At 40.8% G+C, this 24805-nt stretch overlaps 1 protein-coding gene across 6 annotated transcripts in view; it reads right to left on the reverse strand.

Moving 5' to 3' along the window:
* The window catches only part of LOC132385332 (puromycin-sensitive aminopeptidase-like), a 330919-nt gene that overhangs the window by 179550 nt on the left and 126564 nt on the right, over window positions 1-24805 (reverse strand). For all 6 annotated transcript variants that reach the window (XR_009509156.1, XM_059957354.1, XM_059957353.1 and 3 more), the window contains one exon: window positions 5009-5209. Coding sequence is in view for 5 of the 6 variants with exons in the window: in XM_059957354.1 (XP_059813337.1) it covers window positions 5009-5209 (201 nt within the window). In the remaining variant the exon portion in view is untranslated. The remainder of the gene's footprint in view (window positions 1-5008; window positions 5210-24805) is intronic.

The following is a 24805-nucleotide window of genomic DNA, read 5'->3' on the forward strand; positions in this document are numbered from 1 at the left end:
AATGGGCTGCCGGCAACGTTGGTGGAAGCAAATAAGATAGGGTCTTTTAAGAGACTTTTAGATAGGTACATGGAGCTTAGGAAAATCGAGGGCTATCTAGTAATTTCTAAGGTAAGGACACTTTTGGCACAACTCTGTGGGCCGAAGGGCCTGTACTGTGCTGTAGGTTTTCTATATTTCTATTTACTTAAGATCTCTTTTGACTCTACACATGGATTAGTATTCTGATCTGTACTGTGTTGATTTACTGTCTACATCATGGATGGCCGACCTATGGCGCACGCACCTAATTGGCCCATTGGATGATCAGAAGTGGCGTATTGCACCCTAGCGATAATAAAAAAGATCTATAACAGGAATTCAAATGGCTTAGAGCTAGAAATGGGTCTTAATGAGAATAAATCTAAACCTTAGCAATTATTTTAAGCAATTTTATTATTTTGTGCACATCTTTTGGCAAATGTTATCTTCTTACACAGCATTCTGTTTTCAATTAAAAATGTTCAATGAGTCAAACTAGGAATAAAAGACTTTTGTTTTACAGAGCGATTGGGAGGCTAAACTACATTTGTTACTTGGAATCTGTGTTTGTATATGTTAACCGTTATTAATGTAATCCTGAACTCCTTGTATCATCATTATTGTTATGTTTACTAATTTGAAACTTAATAAAAAGATTGAAAAAGAAAATGTTCTGCAGTCGTTCTGAAACTGTTCAGTACACGACTGATATTTGTTAGATCCTAAGGCACTAGGCTTCTGCACCAGCAGGACATCGCAGGTTTTTGCCAGTCAGTTTACAATTGACCCTCATGGCTACTGAGTTGTGCCTAGTTTGTTCTTTGTGAACATTAGCAGTTTTGTACTTTTTCAAAAATTAAGCCTTCGTTTTACATTCAGTTCAGTTACATCGCAATACAAAAGAAACTGAGCAAAAGAAAAGCAGAAAATAATAGATTGTGTTGATTCAATGAACAGTGGAAAAATAAGCTCTTACTTATAGCAGGTCCGTGCATTGTTTTGGAAAACACTGTCTCGTATAATAGACAACATGATCTTAACAGATACTATAAAAGACAACATCAGACTGAAATGGAAGGAAAACTGAAGCTAGTGCTTGGGTCTGAATTATAGAAAGAATATGTGATTAAGAAAAAGGAAGAAATCAAAAGAAGACAAAATACATTAGTTAAAAGAAGTTGTGAAAGTTTGGCAATGACAGAAGTGTCCTACGAAATTGTTTCAGCATTGGCCAAAAACTGAAGACTTTCTCTGATGGAGAAGAAATTGTTAAGCCTTGGCTCCAAATACATGCAAGACATCTTGGTGATAACAATATCGAAAAGGTGAAATTGCTCTGTCAAAGCAAACAGTTATGAGATACACCGAAGAACTCTCTTGACATATCTGAGCAACTGAAAGACCTTGTCCATGCTTGTACTTCTTTTCTTTAGCTTTGGATGAATCTGCTGACATGTGTGATGTAGCCCAGTTAAACATTTTTATAAGAAAAATTGATGATAATTTTAGCATCTTTGAAGAACTTACCAGTCTTGAGTCGCTTCATGGAAAAACAAAAGAATCAGACATTCAGGTGTCCCTGTTTTTTGAACATTCGCTTTACGTCACCTCACTGTTACAAAAGACCTAAATTAGTTACTTGTTTTCGCTAACAAAAGGTGTTTTACAAAAAAAGGCAGCGTGTGCCAAGAAGCCAAGTTCCTCCCCCAGAACTGCTTTCTAGCAGGCATTGCTTAAACATGTGCCTGTGAGCATCAGTGCTATATGTCGATTTATTTTGTGCATCCGTTAGCAAGATGAGTTCTAAGGTATCGGAAAAGCCTAAAAACACATGTAAGGGCATAAAACTCGAGATAATTAAGCGTTTCCATCGTGGTGAACAAAGTAAGGATATAGTGAGATTGGCTAAGGGTTTGTGAAAGTTGACGAAGATGATGTTGAAGAGGTTTTACCAAGAACTGAGAGATGAAGAGGAAAGGATAATTGAAACTGAACGCAGTAGTGAACGGCCCGAAAGTGAAGTCGTCCACGAATTGAACGTGAAGCAATCGCGTGAGATTTTTGCTGCAACTGACAATGCTGCAATGATTGCAGAAAAGTATGATTTTAATTTTGAAAGGGTACGTATGTTTAGGGCATATTTGCAGGATGGTTTGAGTGTTTACAAAGAACTGTATGATAGAAAAATGTGCGAAGCTAAGCAGTCAAGCATACTGTTGTTTTTCAATCCTTCCACATCAGCCACAGCAGACGATGAAATTCGGCCTTCGACATGGAGGCAGACAGACATAGAAGATGACCTGTCTACCCTGATGGAAACAGACAACGATGAGATGACACCCCAGACTCCTCTACCTCCCACCACCCCAACCTCCGACAACTCAGCCTAACACACCATCATCAGTGTGCTCGCTTTCTTCTTGATTCTGGTAAGTGAAACTACACTGTACATACATTATTCCTACTTTATACAGGCTGTGTATGTTTATGTGTTGTTTGGTAGCTTCATAGCTTAAAGGTTACTGCAAAGGAGGCTTCTGCCAGGAGCGCCTGCGCTGTGTGTTTCTGCCAGGAGCACTTGTGCTATGTGTTTCTGCTGGGAACGCTTTGCACTGTGTGTTTTTGCCGAGAGCACTTGCGTGAGATTTTCACTGTGGTGGACAGTGCTGCAACACATGCAGAAAAGTACTCCTACATTATATAGGTTGTGTATTTATCAGATCATTTCTGCTTTTACTATATGTTACTGTCATTTTAGGTTTTATGTGTTACTTAGCATGATTTGGTAGGTTATTTTTTGGGTCTGCAAATGCTCACAAATTTTTCCCATATAAATAAATGGTAACTACTTCTTCACTTTACGACATTCCAGCTTACAAACTATTTCATAGGAATGCTCTTCCTTTGAATATCGGGGGAAACCTGTATTTGACAAACTAAAATCATGCCTAGAAAATCTCTAGTAAACTCATTGGTGTTTGTACTGACCGAGTGCCATGAATGATAGATAAAGCTGCTGGGACTACAACTCTTAGGCTTTTTAGGTCGTCCTCTATTAAACTATCACTGCATTATACACCAAGAGTCACTGTGTGGAAAAACTTTAAATTTGTAGCATGTTATGTTACTGGTTGTGAAATGTGTGAATAAAGTTAGAGCAAGAGGATTAAACAGATGAGAATTCAGAGAATATCGTGAAATGTTAGATGTGGAATACGGCGATCTCGTCCTTCATTGTGAAGCTCTGGGTTTCTAGCAGACAGGTTCTGAGTAGATTTAGAAACTGAAAAATACTGTTCATAATTTTCTAGAAAAGAAAAATGAGCTGCCTGAGGAAAGAGCCCTTTTAACAACTGGCTATTTGATGTAGCATTTTTAGTTGATGTTACCAGCCATCTTAATGATCTAAATTTGATACTCCAGGGCAAGAAGAAGACGTATAAACAAGCTGGATGAACTCAGCAGGTCAGGCAGCATCCGTTGAAAGAAACAATCAACGGATACTGCCCGACCTGCTGAGTTCATCCAGCTTGTTTGTACGTCTTGATTTGACCACAGCATCTGCAGTGCACTTTATGTTTAGGGCAAGAGGAAATTGTTTCCTAGCTTAGTAAGTGATATCAATGCATTCAAGATGAAGTTAAAACTGTTCACCTCTCAGTTACAAAATGAGGATTTGAGCCAGTTACTGCACTTAAAAGAGCAGAGTGAATGTGCTGAAGATAATGGCAACTTTACAAAATATATTGAAACGATCAGGTTATTGCAAGAGTCAGTTGAAAGTTGTTTTCATGATTATGCTAAAGAAGAAGACTGCATACGTGCATTTACAAACCCATTTTCACTTAGTGAACAAAAAATCATGCAGATGCCTAATAACATACAAATGGAACTTATTGACTTGAATATAAAATATATTGAATATAAAATATGACGAGCTTCCTTCAGTCCCAAATGATTCTGATAAGATTAATTTCTGGCGATCACTGTGAACATTTTCCAGAATTAAGAAGCTTTAGAGAGATTGCAGAACAGATTTATTGGATACTGTTTAGATGTGGATAGCATTTTTTATGAGGTTAGGTTGAGTGATTTTAGGCTTTTCTCTTTTAAGTGAAGGAGAATGGGAGGTGACTTGATAGAAAAGGAAGGATGTCAAGAGACAAGTTTTCTCTTCTTATAGAGAAATGAGTGTGCAAAATGCCCTACGAGGGTAGTGGTAAAAGGAAATCCATTATGACAGGGGTTACCTACCTTTTTTATGCTGTAGACTAGTACTATTAAGCAAGGTACATGCACCCCTTGGGAACCCTGGCATTACAGACATTAAAGAAAATCTTAGACAGGTGCACAGATGATAGAAAAATGGAGGTTTATGTAATAGAGAAGGGTTAGATTGAAAAGGTTATAACACTGTAAGCTTAAAGATCTGTACTGTTATATACTTTGATCTATTTTATGTTTAATTCCTTTTAATAAAAAAAAATCACTCAATTTTTTTGTGTTTTAGAAATATCCTAATCTTTTCCCTACTTCAGGCCTTTACTGACTCCTCTGAAGCCTTCACACTAGCTGTGTACAAACGATCACTTATTCCTAATTCTCTGTACTAGTCATTATAGTTGGGACTACGCGTTAACCAAATGCTTTCCCTTTCTGAACCTCTACTCTTCATTACGTATTTAGTTATTTGTTTTGTCTCTTGCTGTTGGGAATTTACAATCTGCAATTTAAACTTTGACAATAAGATGAATGAATGAGATATACCACTGAACAACCAATGGAAGGTTAAAAATATAATTAAAATTCAGAAGCACAAGGCCTCCATTTATTTATTCCAAGGCTACCTTTGTTAGCAATGGAGTATTGAGTCTTATTCAAGGAACTGGGGAGCATTTATGACAACTTGAGTTCAAGGAAATGGTCTATTGCGTCAGCCTCTCCATTTAAGGGCAGGAATACTGAAGTATACAAAAACAAAAACAACCTCAAGAGCAAATTTTCCTTGATCCGCTTTTCCAATGGGTGTGTAGACACGAACCAGAATACCATCTGATGACTTGGTTTCCACAAAGTCATATTCACCAACCACAAATGCCACCAAGTACGTGGACATCATTGGAGATCTAGCAAACTTGACTTCAACCAGGTCTTCATCATCAGGATAGGGATTACGTTCAGTCACATTCTGTAACATTCAAGAGAGAGATCAAGTTACAAACTTCAGAAAGGAGAAACAATACAACAGAATGTTTCATTTGAAAATCCTGAAGGAATTCAGCCAGGCTTGGCAGCATCCATGGAAAAAAGAAAACAGTTGGCATCTTGGTTGTTGATATATTTGATTATAGTTTAATACTGTTGCCGAACAGCTCCAGATACCATGTCAACAGACATTAAAGGTTATGGGACAATGGGATTAAGATAGATAATACATCTGCCATGAAGGAATGACAGAGTAGACTCAATGGGCTCAAAGTTTTATGGTCCTACACTTTATGGTTTCGTGTTTCTTCCTGATCTATGGTACTATCTTCGGTGTTTACATGTTCCGTCCACTGCTTGGGTACCTCTTCCATCCCTCATGCCTGTACAGATATCAGAATGAGGGAATTACCCACATTTGTAAATATTAGGACACCTACTCCCGATGAAGGGTCTTGGCCCAAAAGATTTACTCTTTATTCCTCTCAGTTGATGCTGCTTGACCTATTGCATTTCTGTGTGTTCCTCCAATAGTTAGGATATTTTTAATTTAGAAAATTACTTAAGAAACTTCCTCAAGTGTATGCATGGCAGGTTAAACATGAACTGAAGTCTAACAAATTCATGTTTCAGTCAGCATGATCCAGGGCTACATAATGCCATGAAAGCTACAACCAGAGCAAATTTATTCTGCACTGCTGAACAAAACTGTGATTGCAGGACTCTATAGGACATTGGTAATGTAATGTACCACAAGGTTAGATTACTGGTTTATTAGCAAGCATGAAGGCTGGGGGAAGAGCAGAATAGCCCCTCCTATCAGTGCTGCTCTCCTGTGTTTGCTCAGTGGAAGACAAGCTGGATTGTGCTGATATTGTGGCTGCACTGGTGCGTAATGAGGGACTGTGATGTGCTTGTTTTTGCAGAAAAGTGGCATCAAGACAACATCCCATGCACCACACTCAGGGTACATGACCTTTTTTTAAGTTGACTGTATATTATCGTAATTATATTTGCTTTGTGCTGTGTGTGACAGTTGATAATGCATTTTACACCTTGGCTGCTGGAGGAACACTGATTTATTTGGCTGTCTTCATGTGTATTGTTGAATGACAAACATGAACTTGAACCTGAAAACCAGTAAACAACAGTGGTATTTGAAAAGTTTCTGTTCTGGTCTCCTGCTCTTAGTGATTTTTATAAATGACAGATGAGGAAATGAAAGGTTAGTAAATTTGCAGATGACATTAAAGTTGGAGGGTTGACATAGGTTATATCTGGAGATTGACAGCAGGTAGAACTGGGCTGAGAAGTGCCAGATGGAGTTCAACCCAGAAAATTGTGCGATGATTCACCTAAGAAGGTCAGATATGAAAATCAAAAACTGGGTTAGTGGTGGTGTGGAGCCCGTAGATCCCAAAAAGTTGCTGTGTAAGTTGATAGGACTATGAAGATATATGGTGTATAGTTGGGGGACTTGAGTTCAAAAGCCATAAGGTAATATTGTAGCTCTATAAACTCCTACAGGCAGTGGTGAGAACTGAACATCAACTGTAATCAATAGCTCTGTAATAGTATTATGCTAAGCACTCTGCTACCACGTTACCCACATAAGCATCCCACTTGGTTAACCAACTGCACAGTTTACCAAGTTCATAAGACTTCTGCACCTTCAAGTATTTAGCATAATGAACCAGATAGTGACAAATCAGCATGTAGGAGAGAGAGTGAAACTCTGTCTGAATGGTGCCACAACATCAACTTGTTACCCAACTTCAGCAAGAGCAAGGCAATGATTATTGACAAGGAGAAGGAAACCAAAGGTCTATGATCCAGTCCTGATCAAAGGATCAGAGGTGGAGAGGGTCGGTAACTTTAAAGTCCTCAGTGTTATCATTTCAGAGGATTTATCCTCTAAAATAGACCACTGGAAATTTGGAGAGGAGACTTCAATCAGGTCACCGTCTAAGGACAAAAGACAGGAGCAGGTCGTGTCAGTGGGAAAGAGTTCCAACCAGTAACCAATCAGCGTTAGAGATTCTGATTAGTTAGAGCAAACAAAAGAGGCAGGGACAAGTGCAACAGCCATTCTCTAGTGTTGAACTTAAGGCTTTAGTTTTTTGAGAAGTATGAGAAGAAGACTTGTTAGAGAAAGCAAAAGAAAGAAAAGCTCAAGATTTTTCCTTTTCTTTATACCTACTCAGCAAGGGATGACAGTGAAATGCTCCTTTTATGGGATGTGGGAAGGCAGGGAGACCTCCAGTGCCCTGACAACTACAACTGTGAGAAGTACATTCAGTTGCAGTTTTTAATAATCCACATTAAGGAGTTTAAGCTGGAACCAGATCATTCCAGAGGATGCCGAATGACAAATAAGTCATAAAGAAAGAGGTTGTTACAGCCAAGATGCACAGGAAACTGGGTGACAGTCAGGAAGGGGAAAGGGATCAAGGAACTAGTGCAGAGTACCCTTGTGGCCATCCCCCACAACAAAAGGATACTGTTTTTAGATGCTATCAGAAGGAATTTAATGTCTGACTCTCATAGCAGAGGTAGGTCACAGTGGTCACTGGGTCCTCAGCATTCTCAGAAGGGAAGTGGGGAGAAAAGGCACACTTTGGTGCTAAAGGATTCGTTAGACAAAAGAAAAGATAGGAGGTTCTGGGGCAAGAATGAGATACCTGGATAGTATGTTGTCTCCTGGGTACCAGGGTCCAGAATATCTAGGAATGTCCTCAGCATTCTTAAGTGGGAGGGTGACCAGCCAGAATTCATGGTCCACATAGGTCCACTCATGATACAGGTAGGACGAGTGCATAGGGAGTTCAAGGAGTTAGAAGCTACGTCAAAAGGCAAGACCTCTAGTGTTGTGATCTCAGGATTGCTACCCATGCCACCTGCTAGTGAGACTAAAACTAGGAAGATCATACAGTTTAATACATGGCTAAAGAGTTTGCATAGGAGGAGTTTTAGGATCATTGGGCTCTCTTCCAGGGAAGGAGGGATCTGTATAACAGAGATGGTTTGCACCTAAATTGGAGGGAGTTAATACCAAAGCAGCAAGTTTTGTTAATGCTGCACAGTGGGGTTTAGACTCAAGTTGCAGGGGGATGGGAACCAGAGTGCCAAAGTAGTTAGTGGCAAGGTTGTAGAGGTGTATGTTGTTAAGATCTTAGACAGAGTCAGGAATCAAAAGGTTAAGTGTGGTACAACTAGTGTCCTGAGCTGTGCGTATTTCAACATTGGAAAGACCGATAATAGCGCTGAAAATGAGGTAGCTGGTTTACAATGTGTAGTGAGGACAGGCTGTTGATAGGGCAAAATTGCAGTCAACAGTATGAGTTGCAGTGTAAAAGGTGGGCAAAATCAAAAAGGTGAATACAGAATTGACGGTGTTTTGTCTGAATGCATGCAGTATATGGAATAAGGTCGATGAACTTGCAGCATAGTTGCAGATCGGCAGGTATGATGTTGCGGGCATCACTGAATCATGGCTGAAAGAAGATTTAGCTAAAAGCTTTATGTCCAGGGATACACGGGGTGGCTTGCTCAGTTGGCTCATTAGCAAGAGAAGACGTAGGGTCAAAGGTGCTAAATCATTGTGGATAGGGCTGAGGAACTGCAAGGGTAAAGAGTCTGATGGGAGTTATATACAGATCTCCAAACAGAAGTAAGGATGTGGTCTAAAATTTATAATGGGAGACAGAAAATGCATGGTAAAACGGCAATGTTACAATAATCATAGGAGACTTCAATATGAAGATAGATTAGGAAAATCAGATCCATACTAGAGTAGAAGAATGGGAATTTCTATAGTGGCTTCGCTATGGCTTTTTAGATCAGCTATTCTGGATTGGATGTTGTGCAATGAAGCAAAACTGATTACAGACAAGGTCACAAAACCCTTACGGTCAAGCGATCAAGATATAATCAAATTTAATCTGAAATTTGCTGAGGAGCAGCTAAAGTCTAACAGAACATTTTAACAGTATGGCAGAATTACAAAGCCTTGAGTGAGGAGCTGGCCAAAATTGATTGGTAAAGAACACTGGCAAGGATGACTGCAGATCAGTCATATAGCTAGATTTTCTAGAAGGCGCAGGATATTATGCCCCAAAGATGAAGAGATATTCTAATGGAAAGATGTCATAAATCTGACTAAAAAGAGTTAAGTCAAACTGACGTAAAAGCCAAAGACATGGCATATAATAAAACAAAAATTAATGGAAGTTAGATTGAAAAGCTTTTAGATACCACAGAACACAACTAAAGAAATTATTAAGATGGTAAAGTTAGCATAGTTCTTCAGATATATAATGTGTAAAGACATGCAAAAGTGGCTATCAGAGCGCTGAAAAATGAAGCTAGAGAAGTAGTAATTGAAGACAACAAAAACTGAGTAAGATGTTTGCATCAGGCTTCGATGTAGAAGACACCTGCAGTTAGATGGAAGTCCCAGGTATCAGGGACATGAAGAGTTTGATGATACCATAACTAGAGAGAGAATTCTTGGGAATCTGAAAGATATGAAGGTAGATAAATCACCTGGACCAGTTGGTGTACACCCCAGGGTTCTGTAAGAGGTGGCTAAAGAGATCGTAGAGGCATTCGTAATTACCTTTCAATAATCATTAGATTCTGCAACTGTTCCAGAAGACTGAAAAATGATAAATCAAGAAGGGAGAGAGGCAGAAGGAAGGATTCAATGGTTGAAAGATGTTCAAGTCAATTAAGGATACGTGTCAGGGTACTTGGAGGTATATGACTAAATAGGCTGATGTCAACATGTTTATCTCAAATGAAAATTTGTTGGAACTCTTTGAAGAAATAACAAGCAGGCTAGACAAAGGAAAGGTCCCGGCCCGAAACTTTGTCTGCTCATTTCAATGGATGCTGCCCAACCTGCTGATCTGTACGTGTTGATTTGACCACAGCATTTGCAGTGTACTTCGTGTGACAGACAGACATACTTTATTGATCCCCAGGAAAAACTGGTTTCGTTTCAGTTGCACCAACCAAGAATAGAGTAGAAATATAGCAAAATAAAACCAGAAATAATTAAATAATAAGTAAATTATGCCAAGTGGAAATAAGTCCAGGACCAGCCTATTGGCTCAGAGTGTCTGATACTCCGAGGGAGGAGTTGTAAAGTTTGATGGCCACAGGCAGGAATGACCCTGTGACGCTCAGTGTTACATCTTGGTGGAATGAGTCTCTGGCTGAATGTACTCCTGTGCCTAACCAGTACATTATGGAGTGGATGTGAGACATTGTCCAAGATGGCATGCAACTTGACAGCATCCTCTTTTCAGACACCATCGTCAGAGAGTCAAGTTCCACCCCCACAACATCACTGGCCTTACGAATGATTCTGTTGGTGTCTGCTACCCTCAGCCTGCTGCCCCAGCACACAACAGGAAAATCAGTTGATGCAGAGTTCTTGGATCTTGACAAAGTGCCACATATGAGGTTGCTTTACAAGCTATGAGCCCACAGTATTACAGGAAAGATACTAGTGTGGATAAAGCAGTGGCTGATTGGCAGGAGGTTAACAGTGAGAATAAAGGGAGCCTTTTCTGGGGGCTGCTAGTGACTAGTGTTGTTCCACAGGGCTCTGTGTTGGGATCGATTCTTTATTTGACATATCATTATATGTCAATGATTTGTATGATGGAATTGGCTTTGTTATAAAGTTGATATGAAGATGGGTGGAGGAGCAGGTAGTTTTGAGGAAGTATACGGTCTACTGAAGGACCTACACAGATTAGGAGATTCAGCAATGAATTGGCAGATGGAATAGTATCAGTAAGTGTATGGTCATGAACTTTGCTACAAGAAATGAAAGGGGTGACTATTTTCTAAGCAGAGAGAAAATACAAAGAACTGAGGTGCAAAGGGACTTGGGATTCCTGTGCAGGAGTGCTTTAAGGTTACTTTGCAGGTTGAGTGTAGTGAGAAAGGCAAATGACATTTTAACATTCAATACAAGAGGACTGGAATATAAAAGCAAGGATATAATGATGAGACTTTATAAAGCACCAGTGAGGCCTCACTTTGAATATTGTGCACAGGTTTGAGCCCTTTATCTTAGAAAAGATGTGCTGTCACTGGAGACAGTTCAAAGGAACTTCACGAAAATGATTCCAGGATTGAATGGTTTGTCATATGAAGAGCTTTTGATGGCTCTGGGCCTGTATTTCCTGAATACAGAACAAAGAGGAGCAACCTAATTGAAACCTATTGAATGGGAAAGGCCTTGATAAGTGGATGTGAAGAGGATGTGTCCTATGGAGGAGGACACAGTGAAGAATTGAGAAGAATCCTTTGAGAATAGAGAGAAGGAATAATTTACTTTGCCAATGAGGGTAAATCTGTGAAATTCTTTGCCACAAGTATCGTGGAGGCCAAGACTTCATGTATATTTACGGCGGAGGCTGATAGATTCCATATTGGTCAGGGAATAGGGAGAAGGCAGGAGACTGGGGTTGAGAGGAAAACTGGATCAACCATGATGAAATGATGGAACAGACTCGATGGGCCAAATGGTCTACTTCTGTTGCTATATCTTACGGTTTTATGGCTCTGCGCTAACACATATGTCTAATTATGTGCCTCTACTTCTGAAAATTCGGAATGACATCTGAAACTTTGACAAACCAATGTGTGGTTGAGAATATATTGACTGGTTGCATCAAGGCCTGGTATACAAGCACAAATGCCACTGAACAGAATGTCCTACAAAGAGTAATAGATGCAGTCCAACCCACCCCCACCACTTTACATGGAAAGATGTCACAGGAAAGTACTGTCCATCATCAAGGACCTCTAAACCTTCTTGTTTCCATTTGGAAGAAGGTACAGGAGCCTCAAAACTCACACCACTAGGTTCTTACCCTTCACCCATCTGGCTCTTGAACCAGTGCGGATAACTTCACTTGTCTAACACTGAAATGTTTCCATAAAATATGCACTCATTTTTAAGGAACCTTCATCTCATGTTCTCAGCATTTATTATTTGTTTGTTTATTTATTAATCATTGTCATTGTTTTTTTTTTACATTTTTCAAAACGTGGTCTTTTTCACATTGATGATTTGTCTGTCCTGTTAAATGTGGAATTTCACTGATTCTATTATTTTCCAGGATTTACTGTCTATGCCTACAAGACAACGAATCTCCAGAGTGCATGTAGTGACGTATGTTATTTGATAATTGATTTACTCTAATCTTTCATGCTGAAAATAATGCAAAACAAAGTGAACTTGGAGGTGAATCATATTTCAGAAAGATGGCCGAAGGGGCTTTATTAGTTATGGTTTGAATTTGTCAGGAGTGACTAATAATATAAATCCAGATGCTAACCAAGAAATTCCTGTCTTGCCAAATTCAGACAAAGACATGAAATGCACCTGTTATGAGAGGTTTCTCTAACTAAAAGTCTTCTCTAAACATTGTGGATTATTAATTTAGAATAGAGCTTAAATCTTATCAAATTCATAATTTGGTCATGTAATGCACACAAAGTGACAAACATCCTGCATAAACTCAAGGAAATTGGTCAAGAAGATTTGGTGAAGTAAATTGCATTGGGATGTGTCACTAGAGAGTGTAGTTACATATTACTACAGCACAGAGGAGGATTTTCAGCCCATCTTGTCTATGTTGTAAAGCTGATTCATCCCATCTGCACGCATATGGACTCTAGCCCTCCATACAACTCCCATTAATATTCTTAACCATAGAACATTACATCACAGAAACAGGCCCTTTGGCCCTTCTTGGCTGTGCCAAACCATTTTTTTGCCTAGTCCCACTGACCTGCACCTGGACCATATCCCTCCATACACCTCTCATCCATGTACCTACCTGTCCAAGTTTTTCTTATATGTTAAAAGTGTGCCCGCATTCACCATTTAATCTGGCAGCTCATTCCACACTCCTACCACTCTCTGTGTGAAGAAGCCCCCCACAATGTTCCCTTTAAACTTTTCCCCCTTCACCCTTAACCCATGTCCTCAGGTTTTTTTTACTCCCCTAGCCTCAGTGGAAAAAGCTTGCTTGCATTCACTCTATCTATACGTCATAATTTTATATGTCAAATCTCCCCTCGTTATTCAATGCTCCAGGGAATAAAGTTCTAATCTTTCACTGTAAGTCAGTTTCTCAAGTCTTGGCAATATCCTTGTAAACCTTCTCTGTACTCTTTCAACCTTAATATCCTTCCTGTAAGTCGGTGACCAAAACTGCACACAATACTCCAAATTCAGTCTCACCAATGCCTTATACAACCTCACCATTACATTTCAACTCTTACACTCAATACTTTGATTTATAAAGGCCAATGTACCAAAAGCTCTCTTTATGACCTTATCTATCTGTGACACCACTTTCAGGGAATTATGTATCTATATTCCCAGATCCCTCTGTTCTACTGCACTCCTCAGTGCCCTACCATTTATTTTGAATGTTCTACCTTGGTTTTTCCTTCCAAGGTGTAATACCTCACACTTGTCTGCATTAAACTCCATCTGCCATTTGCCAGCCCATTTTTCCAGCTGGTCCAAATCCCTCTACAAGCTTTGAAAACCTTCCTCACTGTCCACTACACCTCCAATCTACGTATCATCGGCAAATTTACTGATCCAAATGTCTCTTAAATGCTGAAATGAGACTCACATTTGTTATTTCCATTTGCGCCACCACTTGAATGAAGCTCCTCCTTAGGTTTTCCATAAAATTTTCATCTTTCACCCTTAACCTATAACCTCTAGTTCTAGTCTTATGCAACATGTATGTAAAAAGCCTCTTTCCTTACTTATAATCCCTCATAATTCTCTATACATCTATCAAATTCCCCCTATTCTCCTACACATCAGGGAATAAAGTGCACCCAGATTCAACCTTCCTCAAGATCTCAGGCCCTCAAGTCCTAGTAACATTCTTTATAAATTTTCTCTGTACTCTTTCAATTTTATTGATATTATTCTGATAGGCAGCAGACCAGAATTTCACACGGTTCTCCAAATTTGGTCTCACCAATGTCTTAAAACAATTTTAACATAATATCCCAGTTCCAGAAAACAATTTATGAAGGCCACTGTACCAAAAACTCTTATTACAAATCTAATTTATCTGTTAAGAATTAAAGATCTGTATTCCAAGTTCCCTCTGTTCTACCGCAATCCTACCATTAAGTGTGTAATGCCTCCTCTGGTTTGTCCTACGTAAGTCCAACACCTCAGACCTGTCTGCATTAAATTACATCTGCCATTGTTCAGCTTATTTTCCCCAAGTGGGTCCAGACAGAGAGGAGATTCAGTTGTGAGGATTTCCTTGGAGCAGAGGAAAGTAAATGAGGCAATGAGACTCATCAGAAGTTTCCATAATTGTGAGGTAGAGGAAATAGTAAGAAACTTTTCTCCAGAGAAAAGGAATCTATAAACCAGTACATGTAGGTTTAAGGAAAGCAGTGAGATTTGGGCCCCTCATATAAGAAAGAACTTTCAAGACAGAATGTCGACATCGCTGCTCTCAGCGAGGTCCACTTCCCAGAGGAAGACAGCCTTCAACAACATGGCGTCGGCTACACCATCTACTGGTCAGGAAAGCCAGAGACTGACAGACGCCGTTCTGGCATTGGCTTTATAGTCAGAAATCCATTGCCTCCAAACTTGAAAACTGCCAACGGGTCACTCTGACCGCTTCATCTCTATGCGCCTCCCACTTCGAACCAAGCAGCATGCCACACTCTTCAGCTTGTATGTCCCCACTCTTCAAGCAGACCTTGCAGAAAAGGACATGGTCATTATCCTTGGCAATTTCATTACCAGAGTAGGTCAAGATACAGAAGCCAGGAAAGGAGTACTTGGCAAACATGCTGTTGGAAACTGCAATGAGAACGGGTGCCTCCTGATAAGAGTTCTGCGTGGAGCAGCAAATCACCATCACCAACACCATCTTCCAGCAGAAAGACAGACTGAAGACAACTTGGATGCATCCTCGGTTCAAACATTAGCACCTCATAGACTACATCTTGGTGCGCCAGAGAGACCTTCAGGGATGTCTTACTTACCCCAGTGATGCCCAGTGCAGAGTGTCATATGGACCATTGTCTTGCCCTCTGCAAACTCAGTCTGCATTTCAAACTCATAGAAAGAGAGGAGGCACTCCAAGGAAGAAGTTTCAGGTTGGAAAATTCCAGTCAAGTGAAAGTTGACTCCCAGGCGAATCTTCAGACCCCTCTCCAGAAGTGCTGTGGGAGCTCCTAAAAACCACCATCCTGCAGACCTCTGAGGAAGTCCTAGGGTTTTCCACAGAGAAGAACAAGGACTGGTTCCATGAAAACAAACAGGAGATCCAAGAATTGCTGGCAAAGAAGAGATCCTCCCACCAAGTGCACCTTGCTCGGCCATCTTGTCCTGATAAGAAAGCACCCTTCAGCCTGCATGCAGCAACCTCCAGCACAAGGTTTGAGAGATTCAGAACGTGTGGTGGACCAACCTTGCAAAGAGAACTCAGCTTTGCGCAGACACTGGTGACTACAGAGGGCTTTAAGAAGCCCTGAAAGCAATGTATGGCACCTGCTCCAGGTCCAGAATCCCTTACACAGTGCAGACGGCCAGGCGCTCTTCACTGACAAGGCGTCCGTCCTGAACCGGTGATCGGAACATTCCTGGACTCTCTTCAGCACCAACCGCATGGTCCAAGACTCAGCAATTCATCGCATCACACAACAGCTAGAGAAAACAGAACTGGATAAGATTCCAGCATTACACAACAAACTCCACAAGTTCTTTGTCTGCTGCTGGGAACAAGGCAAGCAAGTCAGATTGTTCCAACTATCAGGGGATAACTCTGCTCTCCATCACAGGAAAAATCTTTGCAGGGTACTCCTGAACAGATTGGTACCCATCATTGCAGAAGAACACCTCAGAGAGCCAGTGTGGCTTCAGAGCCAACAGAAACACCATTGACATGGTATTTGTTCTCAGGCCACTTCAGGAGAAATGTAGGGAACAGAACAAGGGATCGTAGGTGACATTTGTCGACCTGACAAAGTGTTTGACACTGTGAGCAGGGAAGGTCTGTGGCAAATCATCGAACAACTGGGTTGATCCCCAATGTTCCTCAGCATGGTCATCCAGCTACATGAAGATCAGTGTGGCCAATCCAGACACAAGCCCTTCCCAACAGGCAACAGTGTAAAGCAAGGCTCTCACCGACTCTCTTCAATACATTCTTCAGCATGATGTATGAAAGAGCCACAGAAGATCTTGATGACAAGGACAGTGTCTACATCCGATACTGCACCGATGGCACCCTGTTCAACCTGAGGCGACTACAGTCCAACACCAAGACAATGGAGCAACTCATCTGAGAGCTACTCTTCGCCAACAATGCTGCCCTTGTTGCCCAAACTGAGATAGCCCTGCAGCATGTCTCATCCTTACCCTTACTAGTTTTTCACCTGTCACCTACCAGCCTTCTCCTTCCCACCCTCCACCCACCATCTTTACAGGGCCCCTGCCCCCTCCTTCTTCAATCCTGACAAAGGGTCTTGGCCTGAAACGTTGACTGCTCATTTCCACAGATGCTGCCCAACCTGCTGAGTTCCTCCAGCATTGTGTGTGTGTGTTGATTTGACCCCTGTATCTGCAGTGTACTTTGCATATATCATTCTCCTTTGCAGAGGCTGCCGAGCTCTTCCAGCTGGAAGTCAGCTTGAAGACAGAAGTTCTCCATCAGCCCACACTTTAGGAAGATTACCACCCTCCCCGCATCACCATCGGCAAGGCAAAGCTGAAGGCAGTCCACCTGTTCAACTACCTGGGGTGCACCATCTCATCAAATGCCAAGATCAACAAAGAGACTGACAACAGACTGGCAAAGGCAAACAGTGCATTCCGCAGGCTGTGCAAAAGAGGCTGGATGATCACACTTCTGTATGATTCCAAGTCCTGTGTCACCTACCGTCACCACCTACGACTCCTTGAGCGTTTACACCAGTGCTGCCTCCGCACCATTCTTAACATCCACTAGAGCGACTTCGTCACCAACATTGCCAGGCTGTTGAAGACGCAGCTGCGCTTGCAAAGCACATGTCCAGGATGGAGGATCATCGCCTGCCCAAGATTGTGCTGTATATAACCATATAACAATTACAGCACAGAAACAGGGCATCTCACCCCTTCTAGTCCGTGCCAAACACTTACTCTCACCTAGTCCCACTGATCTGCACTCAGCCCATAACCCCCCATTCCTTTCCTGTCCATATACCTATCCAATTTTGCTTTAAATGACAATACCGAACCTGCCTCTACCACTTCTACTGGAAGCTCGTTCCACACAGCTACCACCCTCTAAGTAAAGAAACTCCCCCTTGTGTTACACCTTAAACTCTTCGCCCCTGAACTCTCAGCTCATGTCCTGTTGTTTGAATCTCCCCTACTCTCAATGGAAAAAGCCTATCCACGTCAACTCTATCCCAATCATAATTTTAAATACATCTATCAAGACCCCCTTAGCCTTCAACGCAGCAAAGAATAAAGACCTATCTTGTTCAAACTTTCTTTGTTTACTTAGGTGCTGAAACCCAGGTAACATTCTAGTAAATCTCCTCTGTACTCTCTCTATTTTGCTGATATCTTTCCTATAATTCGGTGACCAGAACTGTACACAATACTCCAAATTCGGCATTAACAATGCCTTATACAATTTTAACATTACATCCCAACTCCTATACTTAATGTTCTGATTTATAAAGGCCAGCATAACAAAAGCTTTCTTCACCACCCTATCCACATGAGATTCCACCTTCAGGGATCTATGTACCATTATTCCTAGATCATGTTCCTAGATATGTTCTACTGCATTCTTCAATGCCTCACCATTTACCATGTATGTCCTATTTGGATTATTCCTACCAAAATGTAGCACCTCACACTTATCAGCATTAAACTCCATCTGCCATCATTCAGCCCACTCTTCTAACTGGCCTAAATCTCTCTGCAAACTTTGAAAACCTACTTCATTATCCACAATGCCACCAACCTTAGCATCATCTGCATGCTTTTTAATCCAATTTACCACCCCATCATCCAGATCATTAATGTAAATGGCTAACAACATTGGACCCAGTACAGATCCCTGAGGGACACCACTAGTCACCGGCCTCCAACCTCACAAACAGTTATCCACCACTCCTCTCTGCCATCTCCCAGCCAGCCACTGTTGAATCCATTTTACTACTTCAATATTAATACCTAACGATTGAACCTTCCTAACTAACTTTCCGTGCAGAACTTGTCAAAGGACTTACTTTAGTCCATATAGACAACATCCACTACTTTACCTTCATCAACTTACCTCGTAACCTCTTCAAAAAATTCAGTATGATTTGTCAAATATGACCATCCACGCACAAATCCATGCTGACTGTTCCTAATCTGACACTGTCTATCCAGATAATTATATATACCATCTCTAAGAACAATTTCCATTAATTTACCCACCACTGACGTCAAACTGACAGGCCTATAATTGATAGGTTAACTCTTAGAACCCTTTTTAAACAATGGAACCACATGAGCAATACGCCGATCCTCCAGCACCATTTTCTAATGACCATGTTTCTAATGACATTTGAAATATTTCTATCAGAGCCCCTGCTATTTCTACACTAACTTCCCTCAAGCTCCTAGGGAATATCCTGTCAGGACCCGAAGATTTATCCACTTTTATATTCCTTAAAAGCGCCAGTACTTCCTCCTCTTTAATAGTCATAGTTTCTATAACTTCACTACTTGTTTCCTTCATCTTACATAATTCAGTAACATTCTCCTTAGTGAATACTGAAGAAAAGAAATTGTTCAAAATCTCCCCCATCTCTTTTGGCTCAACACATAGCTGTCCACTCTGATTCTCTAAGGGGCCAATTTTATCCCTCACTATCTTTTTGCTATTAATATAACTGTAGAAACCCTTTGGATTTGTTTTCACCTTACTTGCCAAAGCAATCAAAAGCAACCTCGTATCTTCTTTTAGCTTTTCTAATTTCTTTCTTAAGATTCTTCTTACATTCTTTATATTCCTCGAGCACCTCATTTATTCCATGCTGCCTATATTTATTGTAGATATCTCTTTTTCCTAACCAAGTTTCCAATACCCCTTGAAAGCCATGGCTCTCTCAAACTTTTAACCTTTCCTTTCAACCTAACAGGAACATAAAGATTCTGTACCCTCAAAATTTCACCTTTAAATGACCTCCATTTCTCTATTACATCCTTCCCATAAAACAAATTGTTCCAAACCAATCCTTATAAATCCTTTCGCATCTCCTCAAAGTTATCCATTCTCCAATCAAAAATCTCAACCCTGGGTCCAGTCCTATCCTTCTCCATAATTATAGTGAAACTAATGGCATTGTGATCACTGGACCCGAAGTGCTCCCCAACACGTACCTCCATCACCTGACCTATTTCATTCCCTAACAGAAGATCCAACAATGCCTCTTCTCTAGTCGGTGCCCTTATATATTGCTGAAAAAAACTATCCTGCACACATTTTACAAACTCTAAACTATCCATCCCTTTTACAGAATGGGCTTCCCAGTCTATGTGTGGAAAATTAAAATCTCCCACAATCACAACCCTGTGCTTACTACAAGTATCAGCTACCTCCTTGCAAATTTGCTCCTCCCAATTCTTGGTCCCCATTAGTGGTCTATAATACACCCCTATAAGAGTTACTACACCTTTCCCATTCCTCAGTTCCACCCAAATAGCCTCCCTAGATGAGCCCTTTATCCAGAGCACCGCTGTAATATTTTCTCTGACAACAACGCAACACCTCCCCCTCTTGTCCCTCCGATTCGATCACACCTGAAGCAATGAAATCCAGGAATATTTAGTTGCCAATCACACCCCTCCTGCAACCATGTTTCACTAATAGCTACAACATCATATTTCCAGGTATCAATCCATGCTCTCTCATCCACCTTTCTTACAATGCTCCTAGCATTAAAGTAAATGCATTTAAGAAATTCTCCACCTCTTCCTCTCTGCTTATCCCTAACAGTACAAAGAACTTTACTGTCTTCTTTTTCTTCCTTCTCCCATACATCTGTTCCTACACTCTGGTTTCCCTCCCCCCTCGTATCTGGTTTAAATCCACTGGAGCCTCTCTAGCAAACCTACCTGCAAGTATATTTGTCACCCTCCAGTTCAGATATAAACCTTCCCGCCGAAACAGGTCTCACCTTCCCTGGAAAACTGCCCAATTATCTATACATCTGAAGCCCTCCCTTCTGCATCATGTGTTCAGCCACATGTTGATCTGCACTATCTTACTATTTCTAAACCTGCCTGCACATAGCACTGGTAGCAATCCTGAGATTGCTGTCCTGGAGATCCTGTCCTTTAACCTGGCACCTAGCTCCCCAAACTCACCTTTGCAGGACCTCCTCACTCTTCCTACCCATGTCATTGGTCCCTACATGGACAACAAAATCCAGCTGCTCACGCTCCCTCTTGAGAATACTGAGAACTCGATCCGAGATATCGTGGACCCTGGCACCAGGGAGGCAACAGACAATCCGGAATTCTCGATCTCTTCCACAGAACCTCCTATCTGTCCCCTTAACTATCGAATCCCCTAGCACTACTGCTTTCCTCTTTTCCCTCCTTTCCTTCTGATTTGAAGGTCCAATCTCAGTGCGAGAGACACAACCACTACAAATTGTCCCTGATAGATCATCCCCACCAACAGTATCCAAAACAGTATAATTATTGTTGATGGGAACGGCCACAGGGGTGCTCTGCTCTTCCTGTCTATTCCCCTTCCTTCTCCTGACAGTCACCCAACTACTTGTATGCTGACTCCTAGGGGTGACTATCTCCCTGAAACTCCTGTCTATTTCTGCCTCTGCTTCCCAAATGATCTGAAGTTCATCCAGCTCCAGCTCCCTAACACAGATTGTCAGGAGCTGCAGCTGGATGCACCTTTTGCAGGTGTAGTCATCAGGGACAGCTGTGATCGCCCTGACTTCCCACATACTGCAAATGGACCACTCAACTGCCCTAACTGCTGCCTCTATTACCTACTCCTAAGCTAATTAGATTAATTAAAGGAGCTTACCCGGCCTTACCTCACCTGGAGTGAAGCTCGTACTCAGCCTCTGCTCACATTTTAAATTCCCCCGCTGATCTCAGAAACTGGCCTTCATGCGCTCACACAGTCGTGCCCCGTTCAAACCTTGCCTCTGCCTGTTCTCGCCTCTGCATGATTGAGCCAAAGCCATCCCACTCCACCTCAGTCCACTCCGACAATGGCCACTGTATATGGCGGTCTTTCTTTCAAACCTTTGGTGCACTACGTCACGCGCCTCTTTGCCCCAATCAGCTAAAAAAAAGCTTCTCTCCGAGCTTCTTTTACCTCTTCCCTCTCCGCCTCTTGCTTCGATTTTAAAAAAGTATGGCAAACTCTCCACTGGCCACCGTGACCGGGGGGGGGGGGGCACCGAAGTAGAGGTACAAGGACTCTCTGAAGAAATCCCTTGCTGCCTGTCACATTGACCATCGCCAGTGATCTACTCTAGCCTCTGATCACGAGGTCTGGTGACACACAATTCACCAGTCTATCTTCTCCTTCAAGAACGCTCGCGGGGCTGGCCTTCAGGACAAAAGGAGGAGGAGGAGGAGGAACAATGACACAGCAGAACCAAACCCAGAACAGATATTCCCTTGCAGCTGCTGTGGCCGGGTCTGCCTGTCCTGTACTGGCCTTGTCAGCCACCAATGAGCCAGCAGCAGATGTTGACAGCCCCCTTCCTAAATCTTCATTCATGAAGCCAAGCCAATAAAAAAATAAGAAAGAATATGCCGGCCTTGGAGAAGGTCCAAAGAAGGTTCACCAGAATGGAACAGTTATGTGTGACAAATATTTTATGGTTCTGGGCCTGTATCTGCTGGAATGAAGAGGAATCTTATTGAAACCTATCAAATATTGAAAGGATTAAACAGAGTGGATATGAAGAGCACATTTTCTGTAGTGGGCAAGCCTAGGACCAGAGGGCGCAGTCTCAGAATAGAAGGACATTCCTTTGGAAGAGAGATAAGGAGAAATTTCTCCAGGCATAGGATAGTGAATCTATTGAATTCAATGCAAGAGACAGCTGAGGAGCCCAAGCTACATTTACAGTGAAGTTTAATAGACATTTGATTAGTAAGGGCAAAGCTTACGAGTAGAGGGCAGGAAAATTAGGTTGAGAGGGATAATATATTAAACATGATGAAATGACAGAGTATTCAATGGGCCAAATGGCCTAATTCTACCCCAATACCTTACGGTCTTTAGAGGGGACCTAAGGAAGAAACAGCTTCAACTATTCAGTGCTTGTAATCTGGAATGTACTAGAAGCATTTACTCTCACAAAATTTTAAGAACCTGAGAATTTGAATCAAAATATAGCAACAACCTAGGGACTAGCACTGGACAATAGTGTTAGTATAGCTGAGTACTTAATGGTCAACACTGTCACGACGGGCCAAACGACCGTTTTGTACTGCATGACTGTAGGAATCTGGCCAATTATACATATTTGTAATATATATTTTTAGACAAAAGGTATGCTTCCTACACAGAGCTCATATCAATGTCAGCTGCAGTATAAAATTTAGGATTTGTACATGGAGAACCTGGAAAATAAAAATTGTTAGTAGTGATGGAGGCAGTAGGAGAGATCTGTGGCTGGAGGTGCTTAGGAATATCAAGATTTTAGGCAGGGAGGCAATTGTTCTTGTATGTCATAATTACATGCTAACTAAATACAGTAGCTGACCTCAGTATTTAACAGATGTAACTTTTAGTCCATCTTTATGGAAATAAAACTATTCAATTTGCTCCCATTATGATAGTAACCTCCCTGTTTGCTGGAGAACTTGTGGAAATCAAAATGCAAATCATTATCATATTTTTTTGGGACTGCCCTGTTATCAAAAACTATTGGAGGGGGATACACAATGCCCTAAATCTTTAAATGTGAAATACCCTTAGACAGTAAGACCATATATTTTGGATATATACCTCAAGAATGGTTGAAAAGAGATAAATATTTAAAGAATATACTGTTGGTGGCTAGTAAGAAGACTTACTAGGGAATGGTTATCACAGGAGAGCCCAACTTTAAATACATGGATGGAAATTACAATGGACATTTCCAAAATGAAGAAGATAACAGCATGTTAACCATAAGCTGGAACAATTTGATTTGTACTGGGAAAAATTGTTTAACTACATAATGCTTCATAGGCCTGATTTTATTCTCACAAATCAATGAATCTGTTGTAAAAAAAAATCACTCCCTACTCGTACATAGTTATTTTCTTTTTTTGTTTTTTCTCTCCACTCTTTTCTATAAGTGTATACCTCACATAAATTCTTTGTGGAGATTTGTGATATATATGATTATACAATATATATGTACAATGTCTGAAATACATCTTATGGAAATGTTTGTTTGATGATGAACTTCAATACAAAAAAAAATCACAAAAAAACTATTCAATTTACAATTTATAGACATTAGGTACAAAACTGAGTTATCAAGATGCAAGATTGTGTAAACAAGGAAGTATAGCATGGATAGTGCAGGGTTGGCAATAATATACAATCCTTGATAAAACCCTTCATTGCACGTTTATCAGCCTCTGGGAAATACATCTTCATTTAAGGAGAACCTGGAATAGGTGGAATTTGCACTGCAGGAATAACTCCTTCTCCAAAAGTAAATAGAGAGTGAAGAGTAAGTAGCAAAATTAATTCAGAATTCAGGGCCTAAGTTTGTTCACTACTGAGCAGAACTACATGGATTACTTCCACAGGAAAGCAGCATGCATCATCAAGGACCCTAATCATCCAAGTAATGAACTCTTCTCACTGCTGCCATCAGAAAAGTGGTACAGAAACCTCAGGTCTTACACCACCAGGTTCAGGAACAATTATCACCCCTAAAACATTAGGCTCTTGTACCAGTATGGATAACTTCACTCAACTCAACACTGAACTGCAAACTCTTTTGCAAATTGATTATTTGTTAATCTTTTGTTAAGTATGTTCTTTTCATAAATTCTAATTTTTAAATTTTCCTGTAAATATTGAAAAAGGATGAAACTCAAATACATTGACATATTTAGATAATTACCAAATTTGAACTGGAAAATAATCTATCTTAATTCTATTTGTAAGTTAGCTATAAGAAAGTGAAAGGAGAATGAATATCTGAGATTGCCATGTCCATGAGCCATGAGGGACCAGAGCTACCTCAGAACCATATCACCTGTGAAACTTAAACCTCCGTTTATTATAAATCAGTTAGTTTAACAAGCTGTTACTATCAAGAGACCAGAATGTGCCTTTATTTAGCCAATACCCATTTAATAGCAGCAAGCTTAGAGATGTGAAGTAATCCTTATTACCAATACCGACTTTGTTAAGTTATTGGCTAATTGACAATAATTGATAGGAGTTATATATAGCAATAAAAGAAAAAAAACAACTATCAGTCTTCAATTGCAGAGAAATTA

Source organism: Hypanus sabinus, chromosome Y (assembly GCF_030144855.1).
Source record: "Hypanus sabinus isolate sHypSab1 chromosome Y, sHypSab1.hap1, whole genome shotgun sequence".
Taxonomy (NCBI): domain Eukaryota; kingdom Metazoa; phylum Chordata; class Chondrichthyes; order Myliobatiformes; family Dasyatidae; genus Hypanus; species Hypanus sabinus.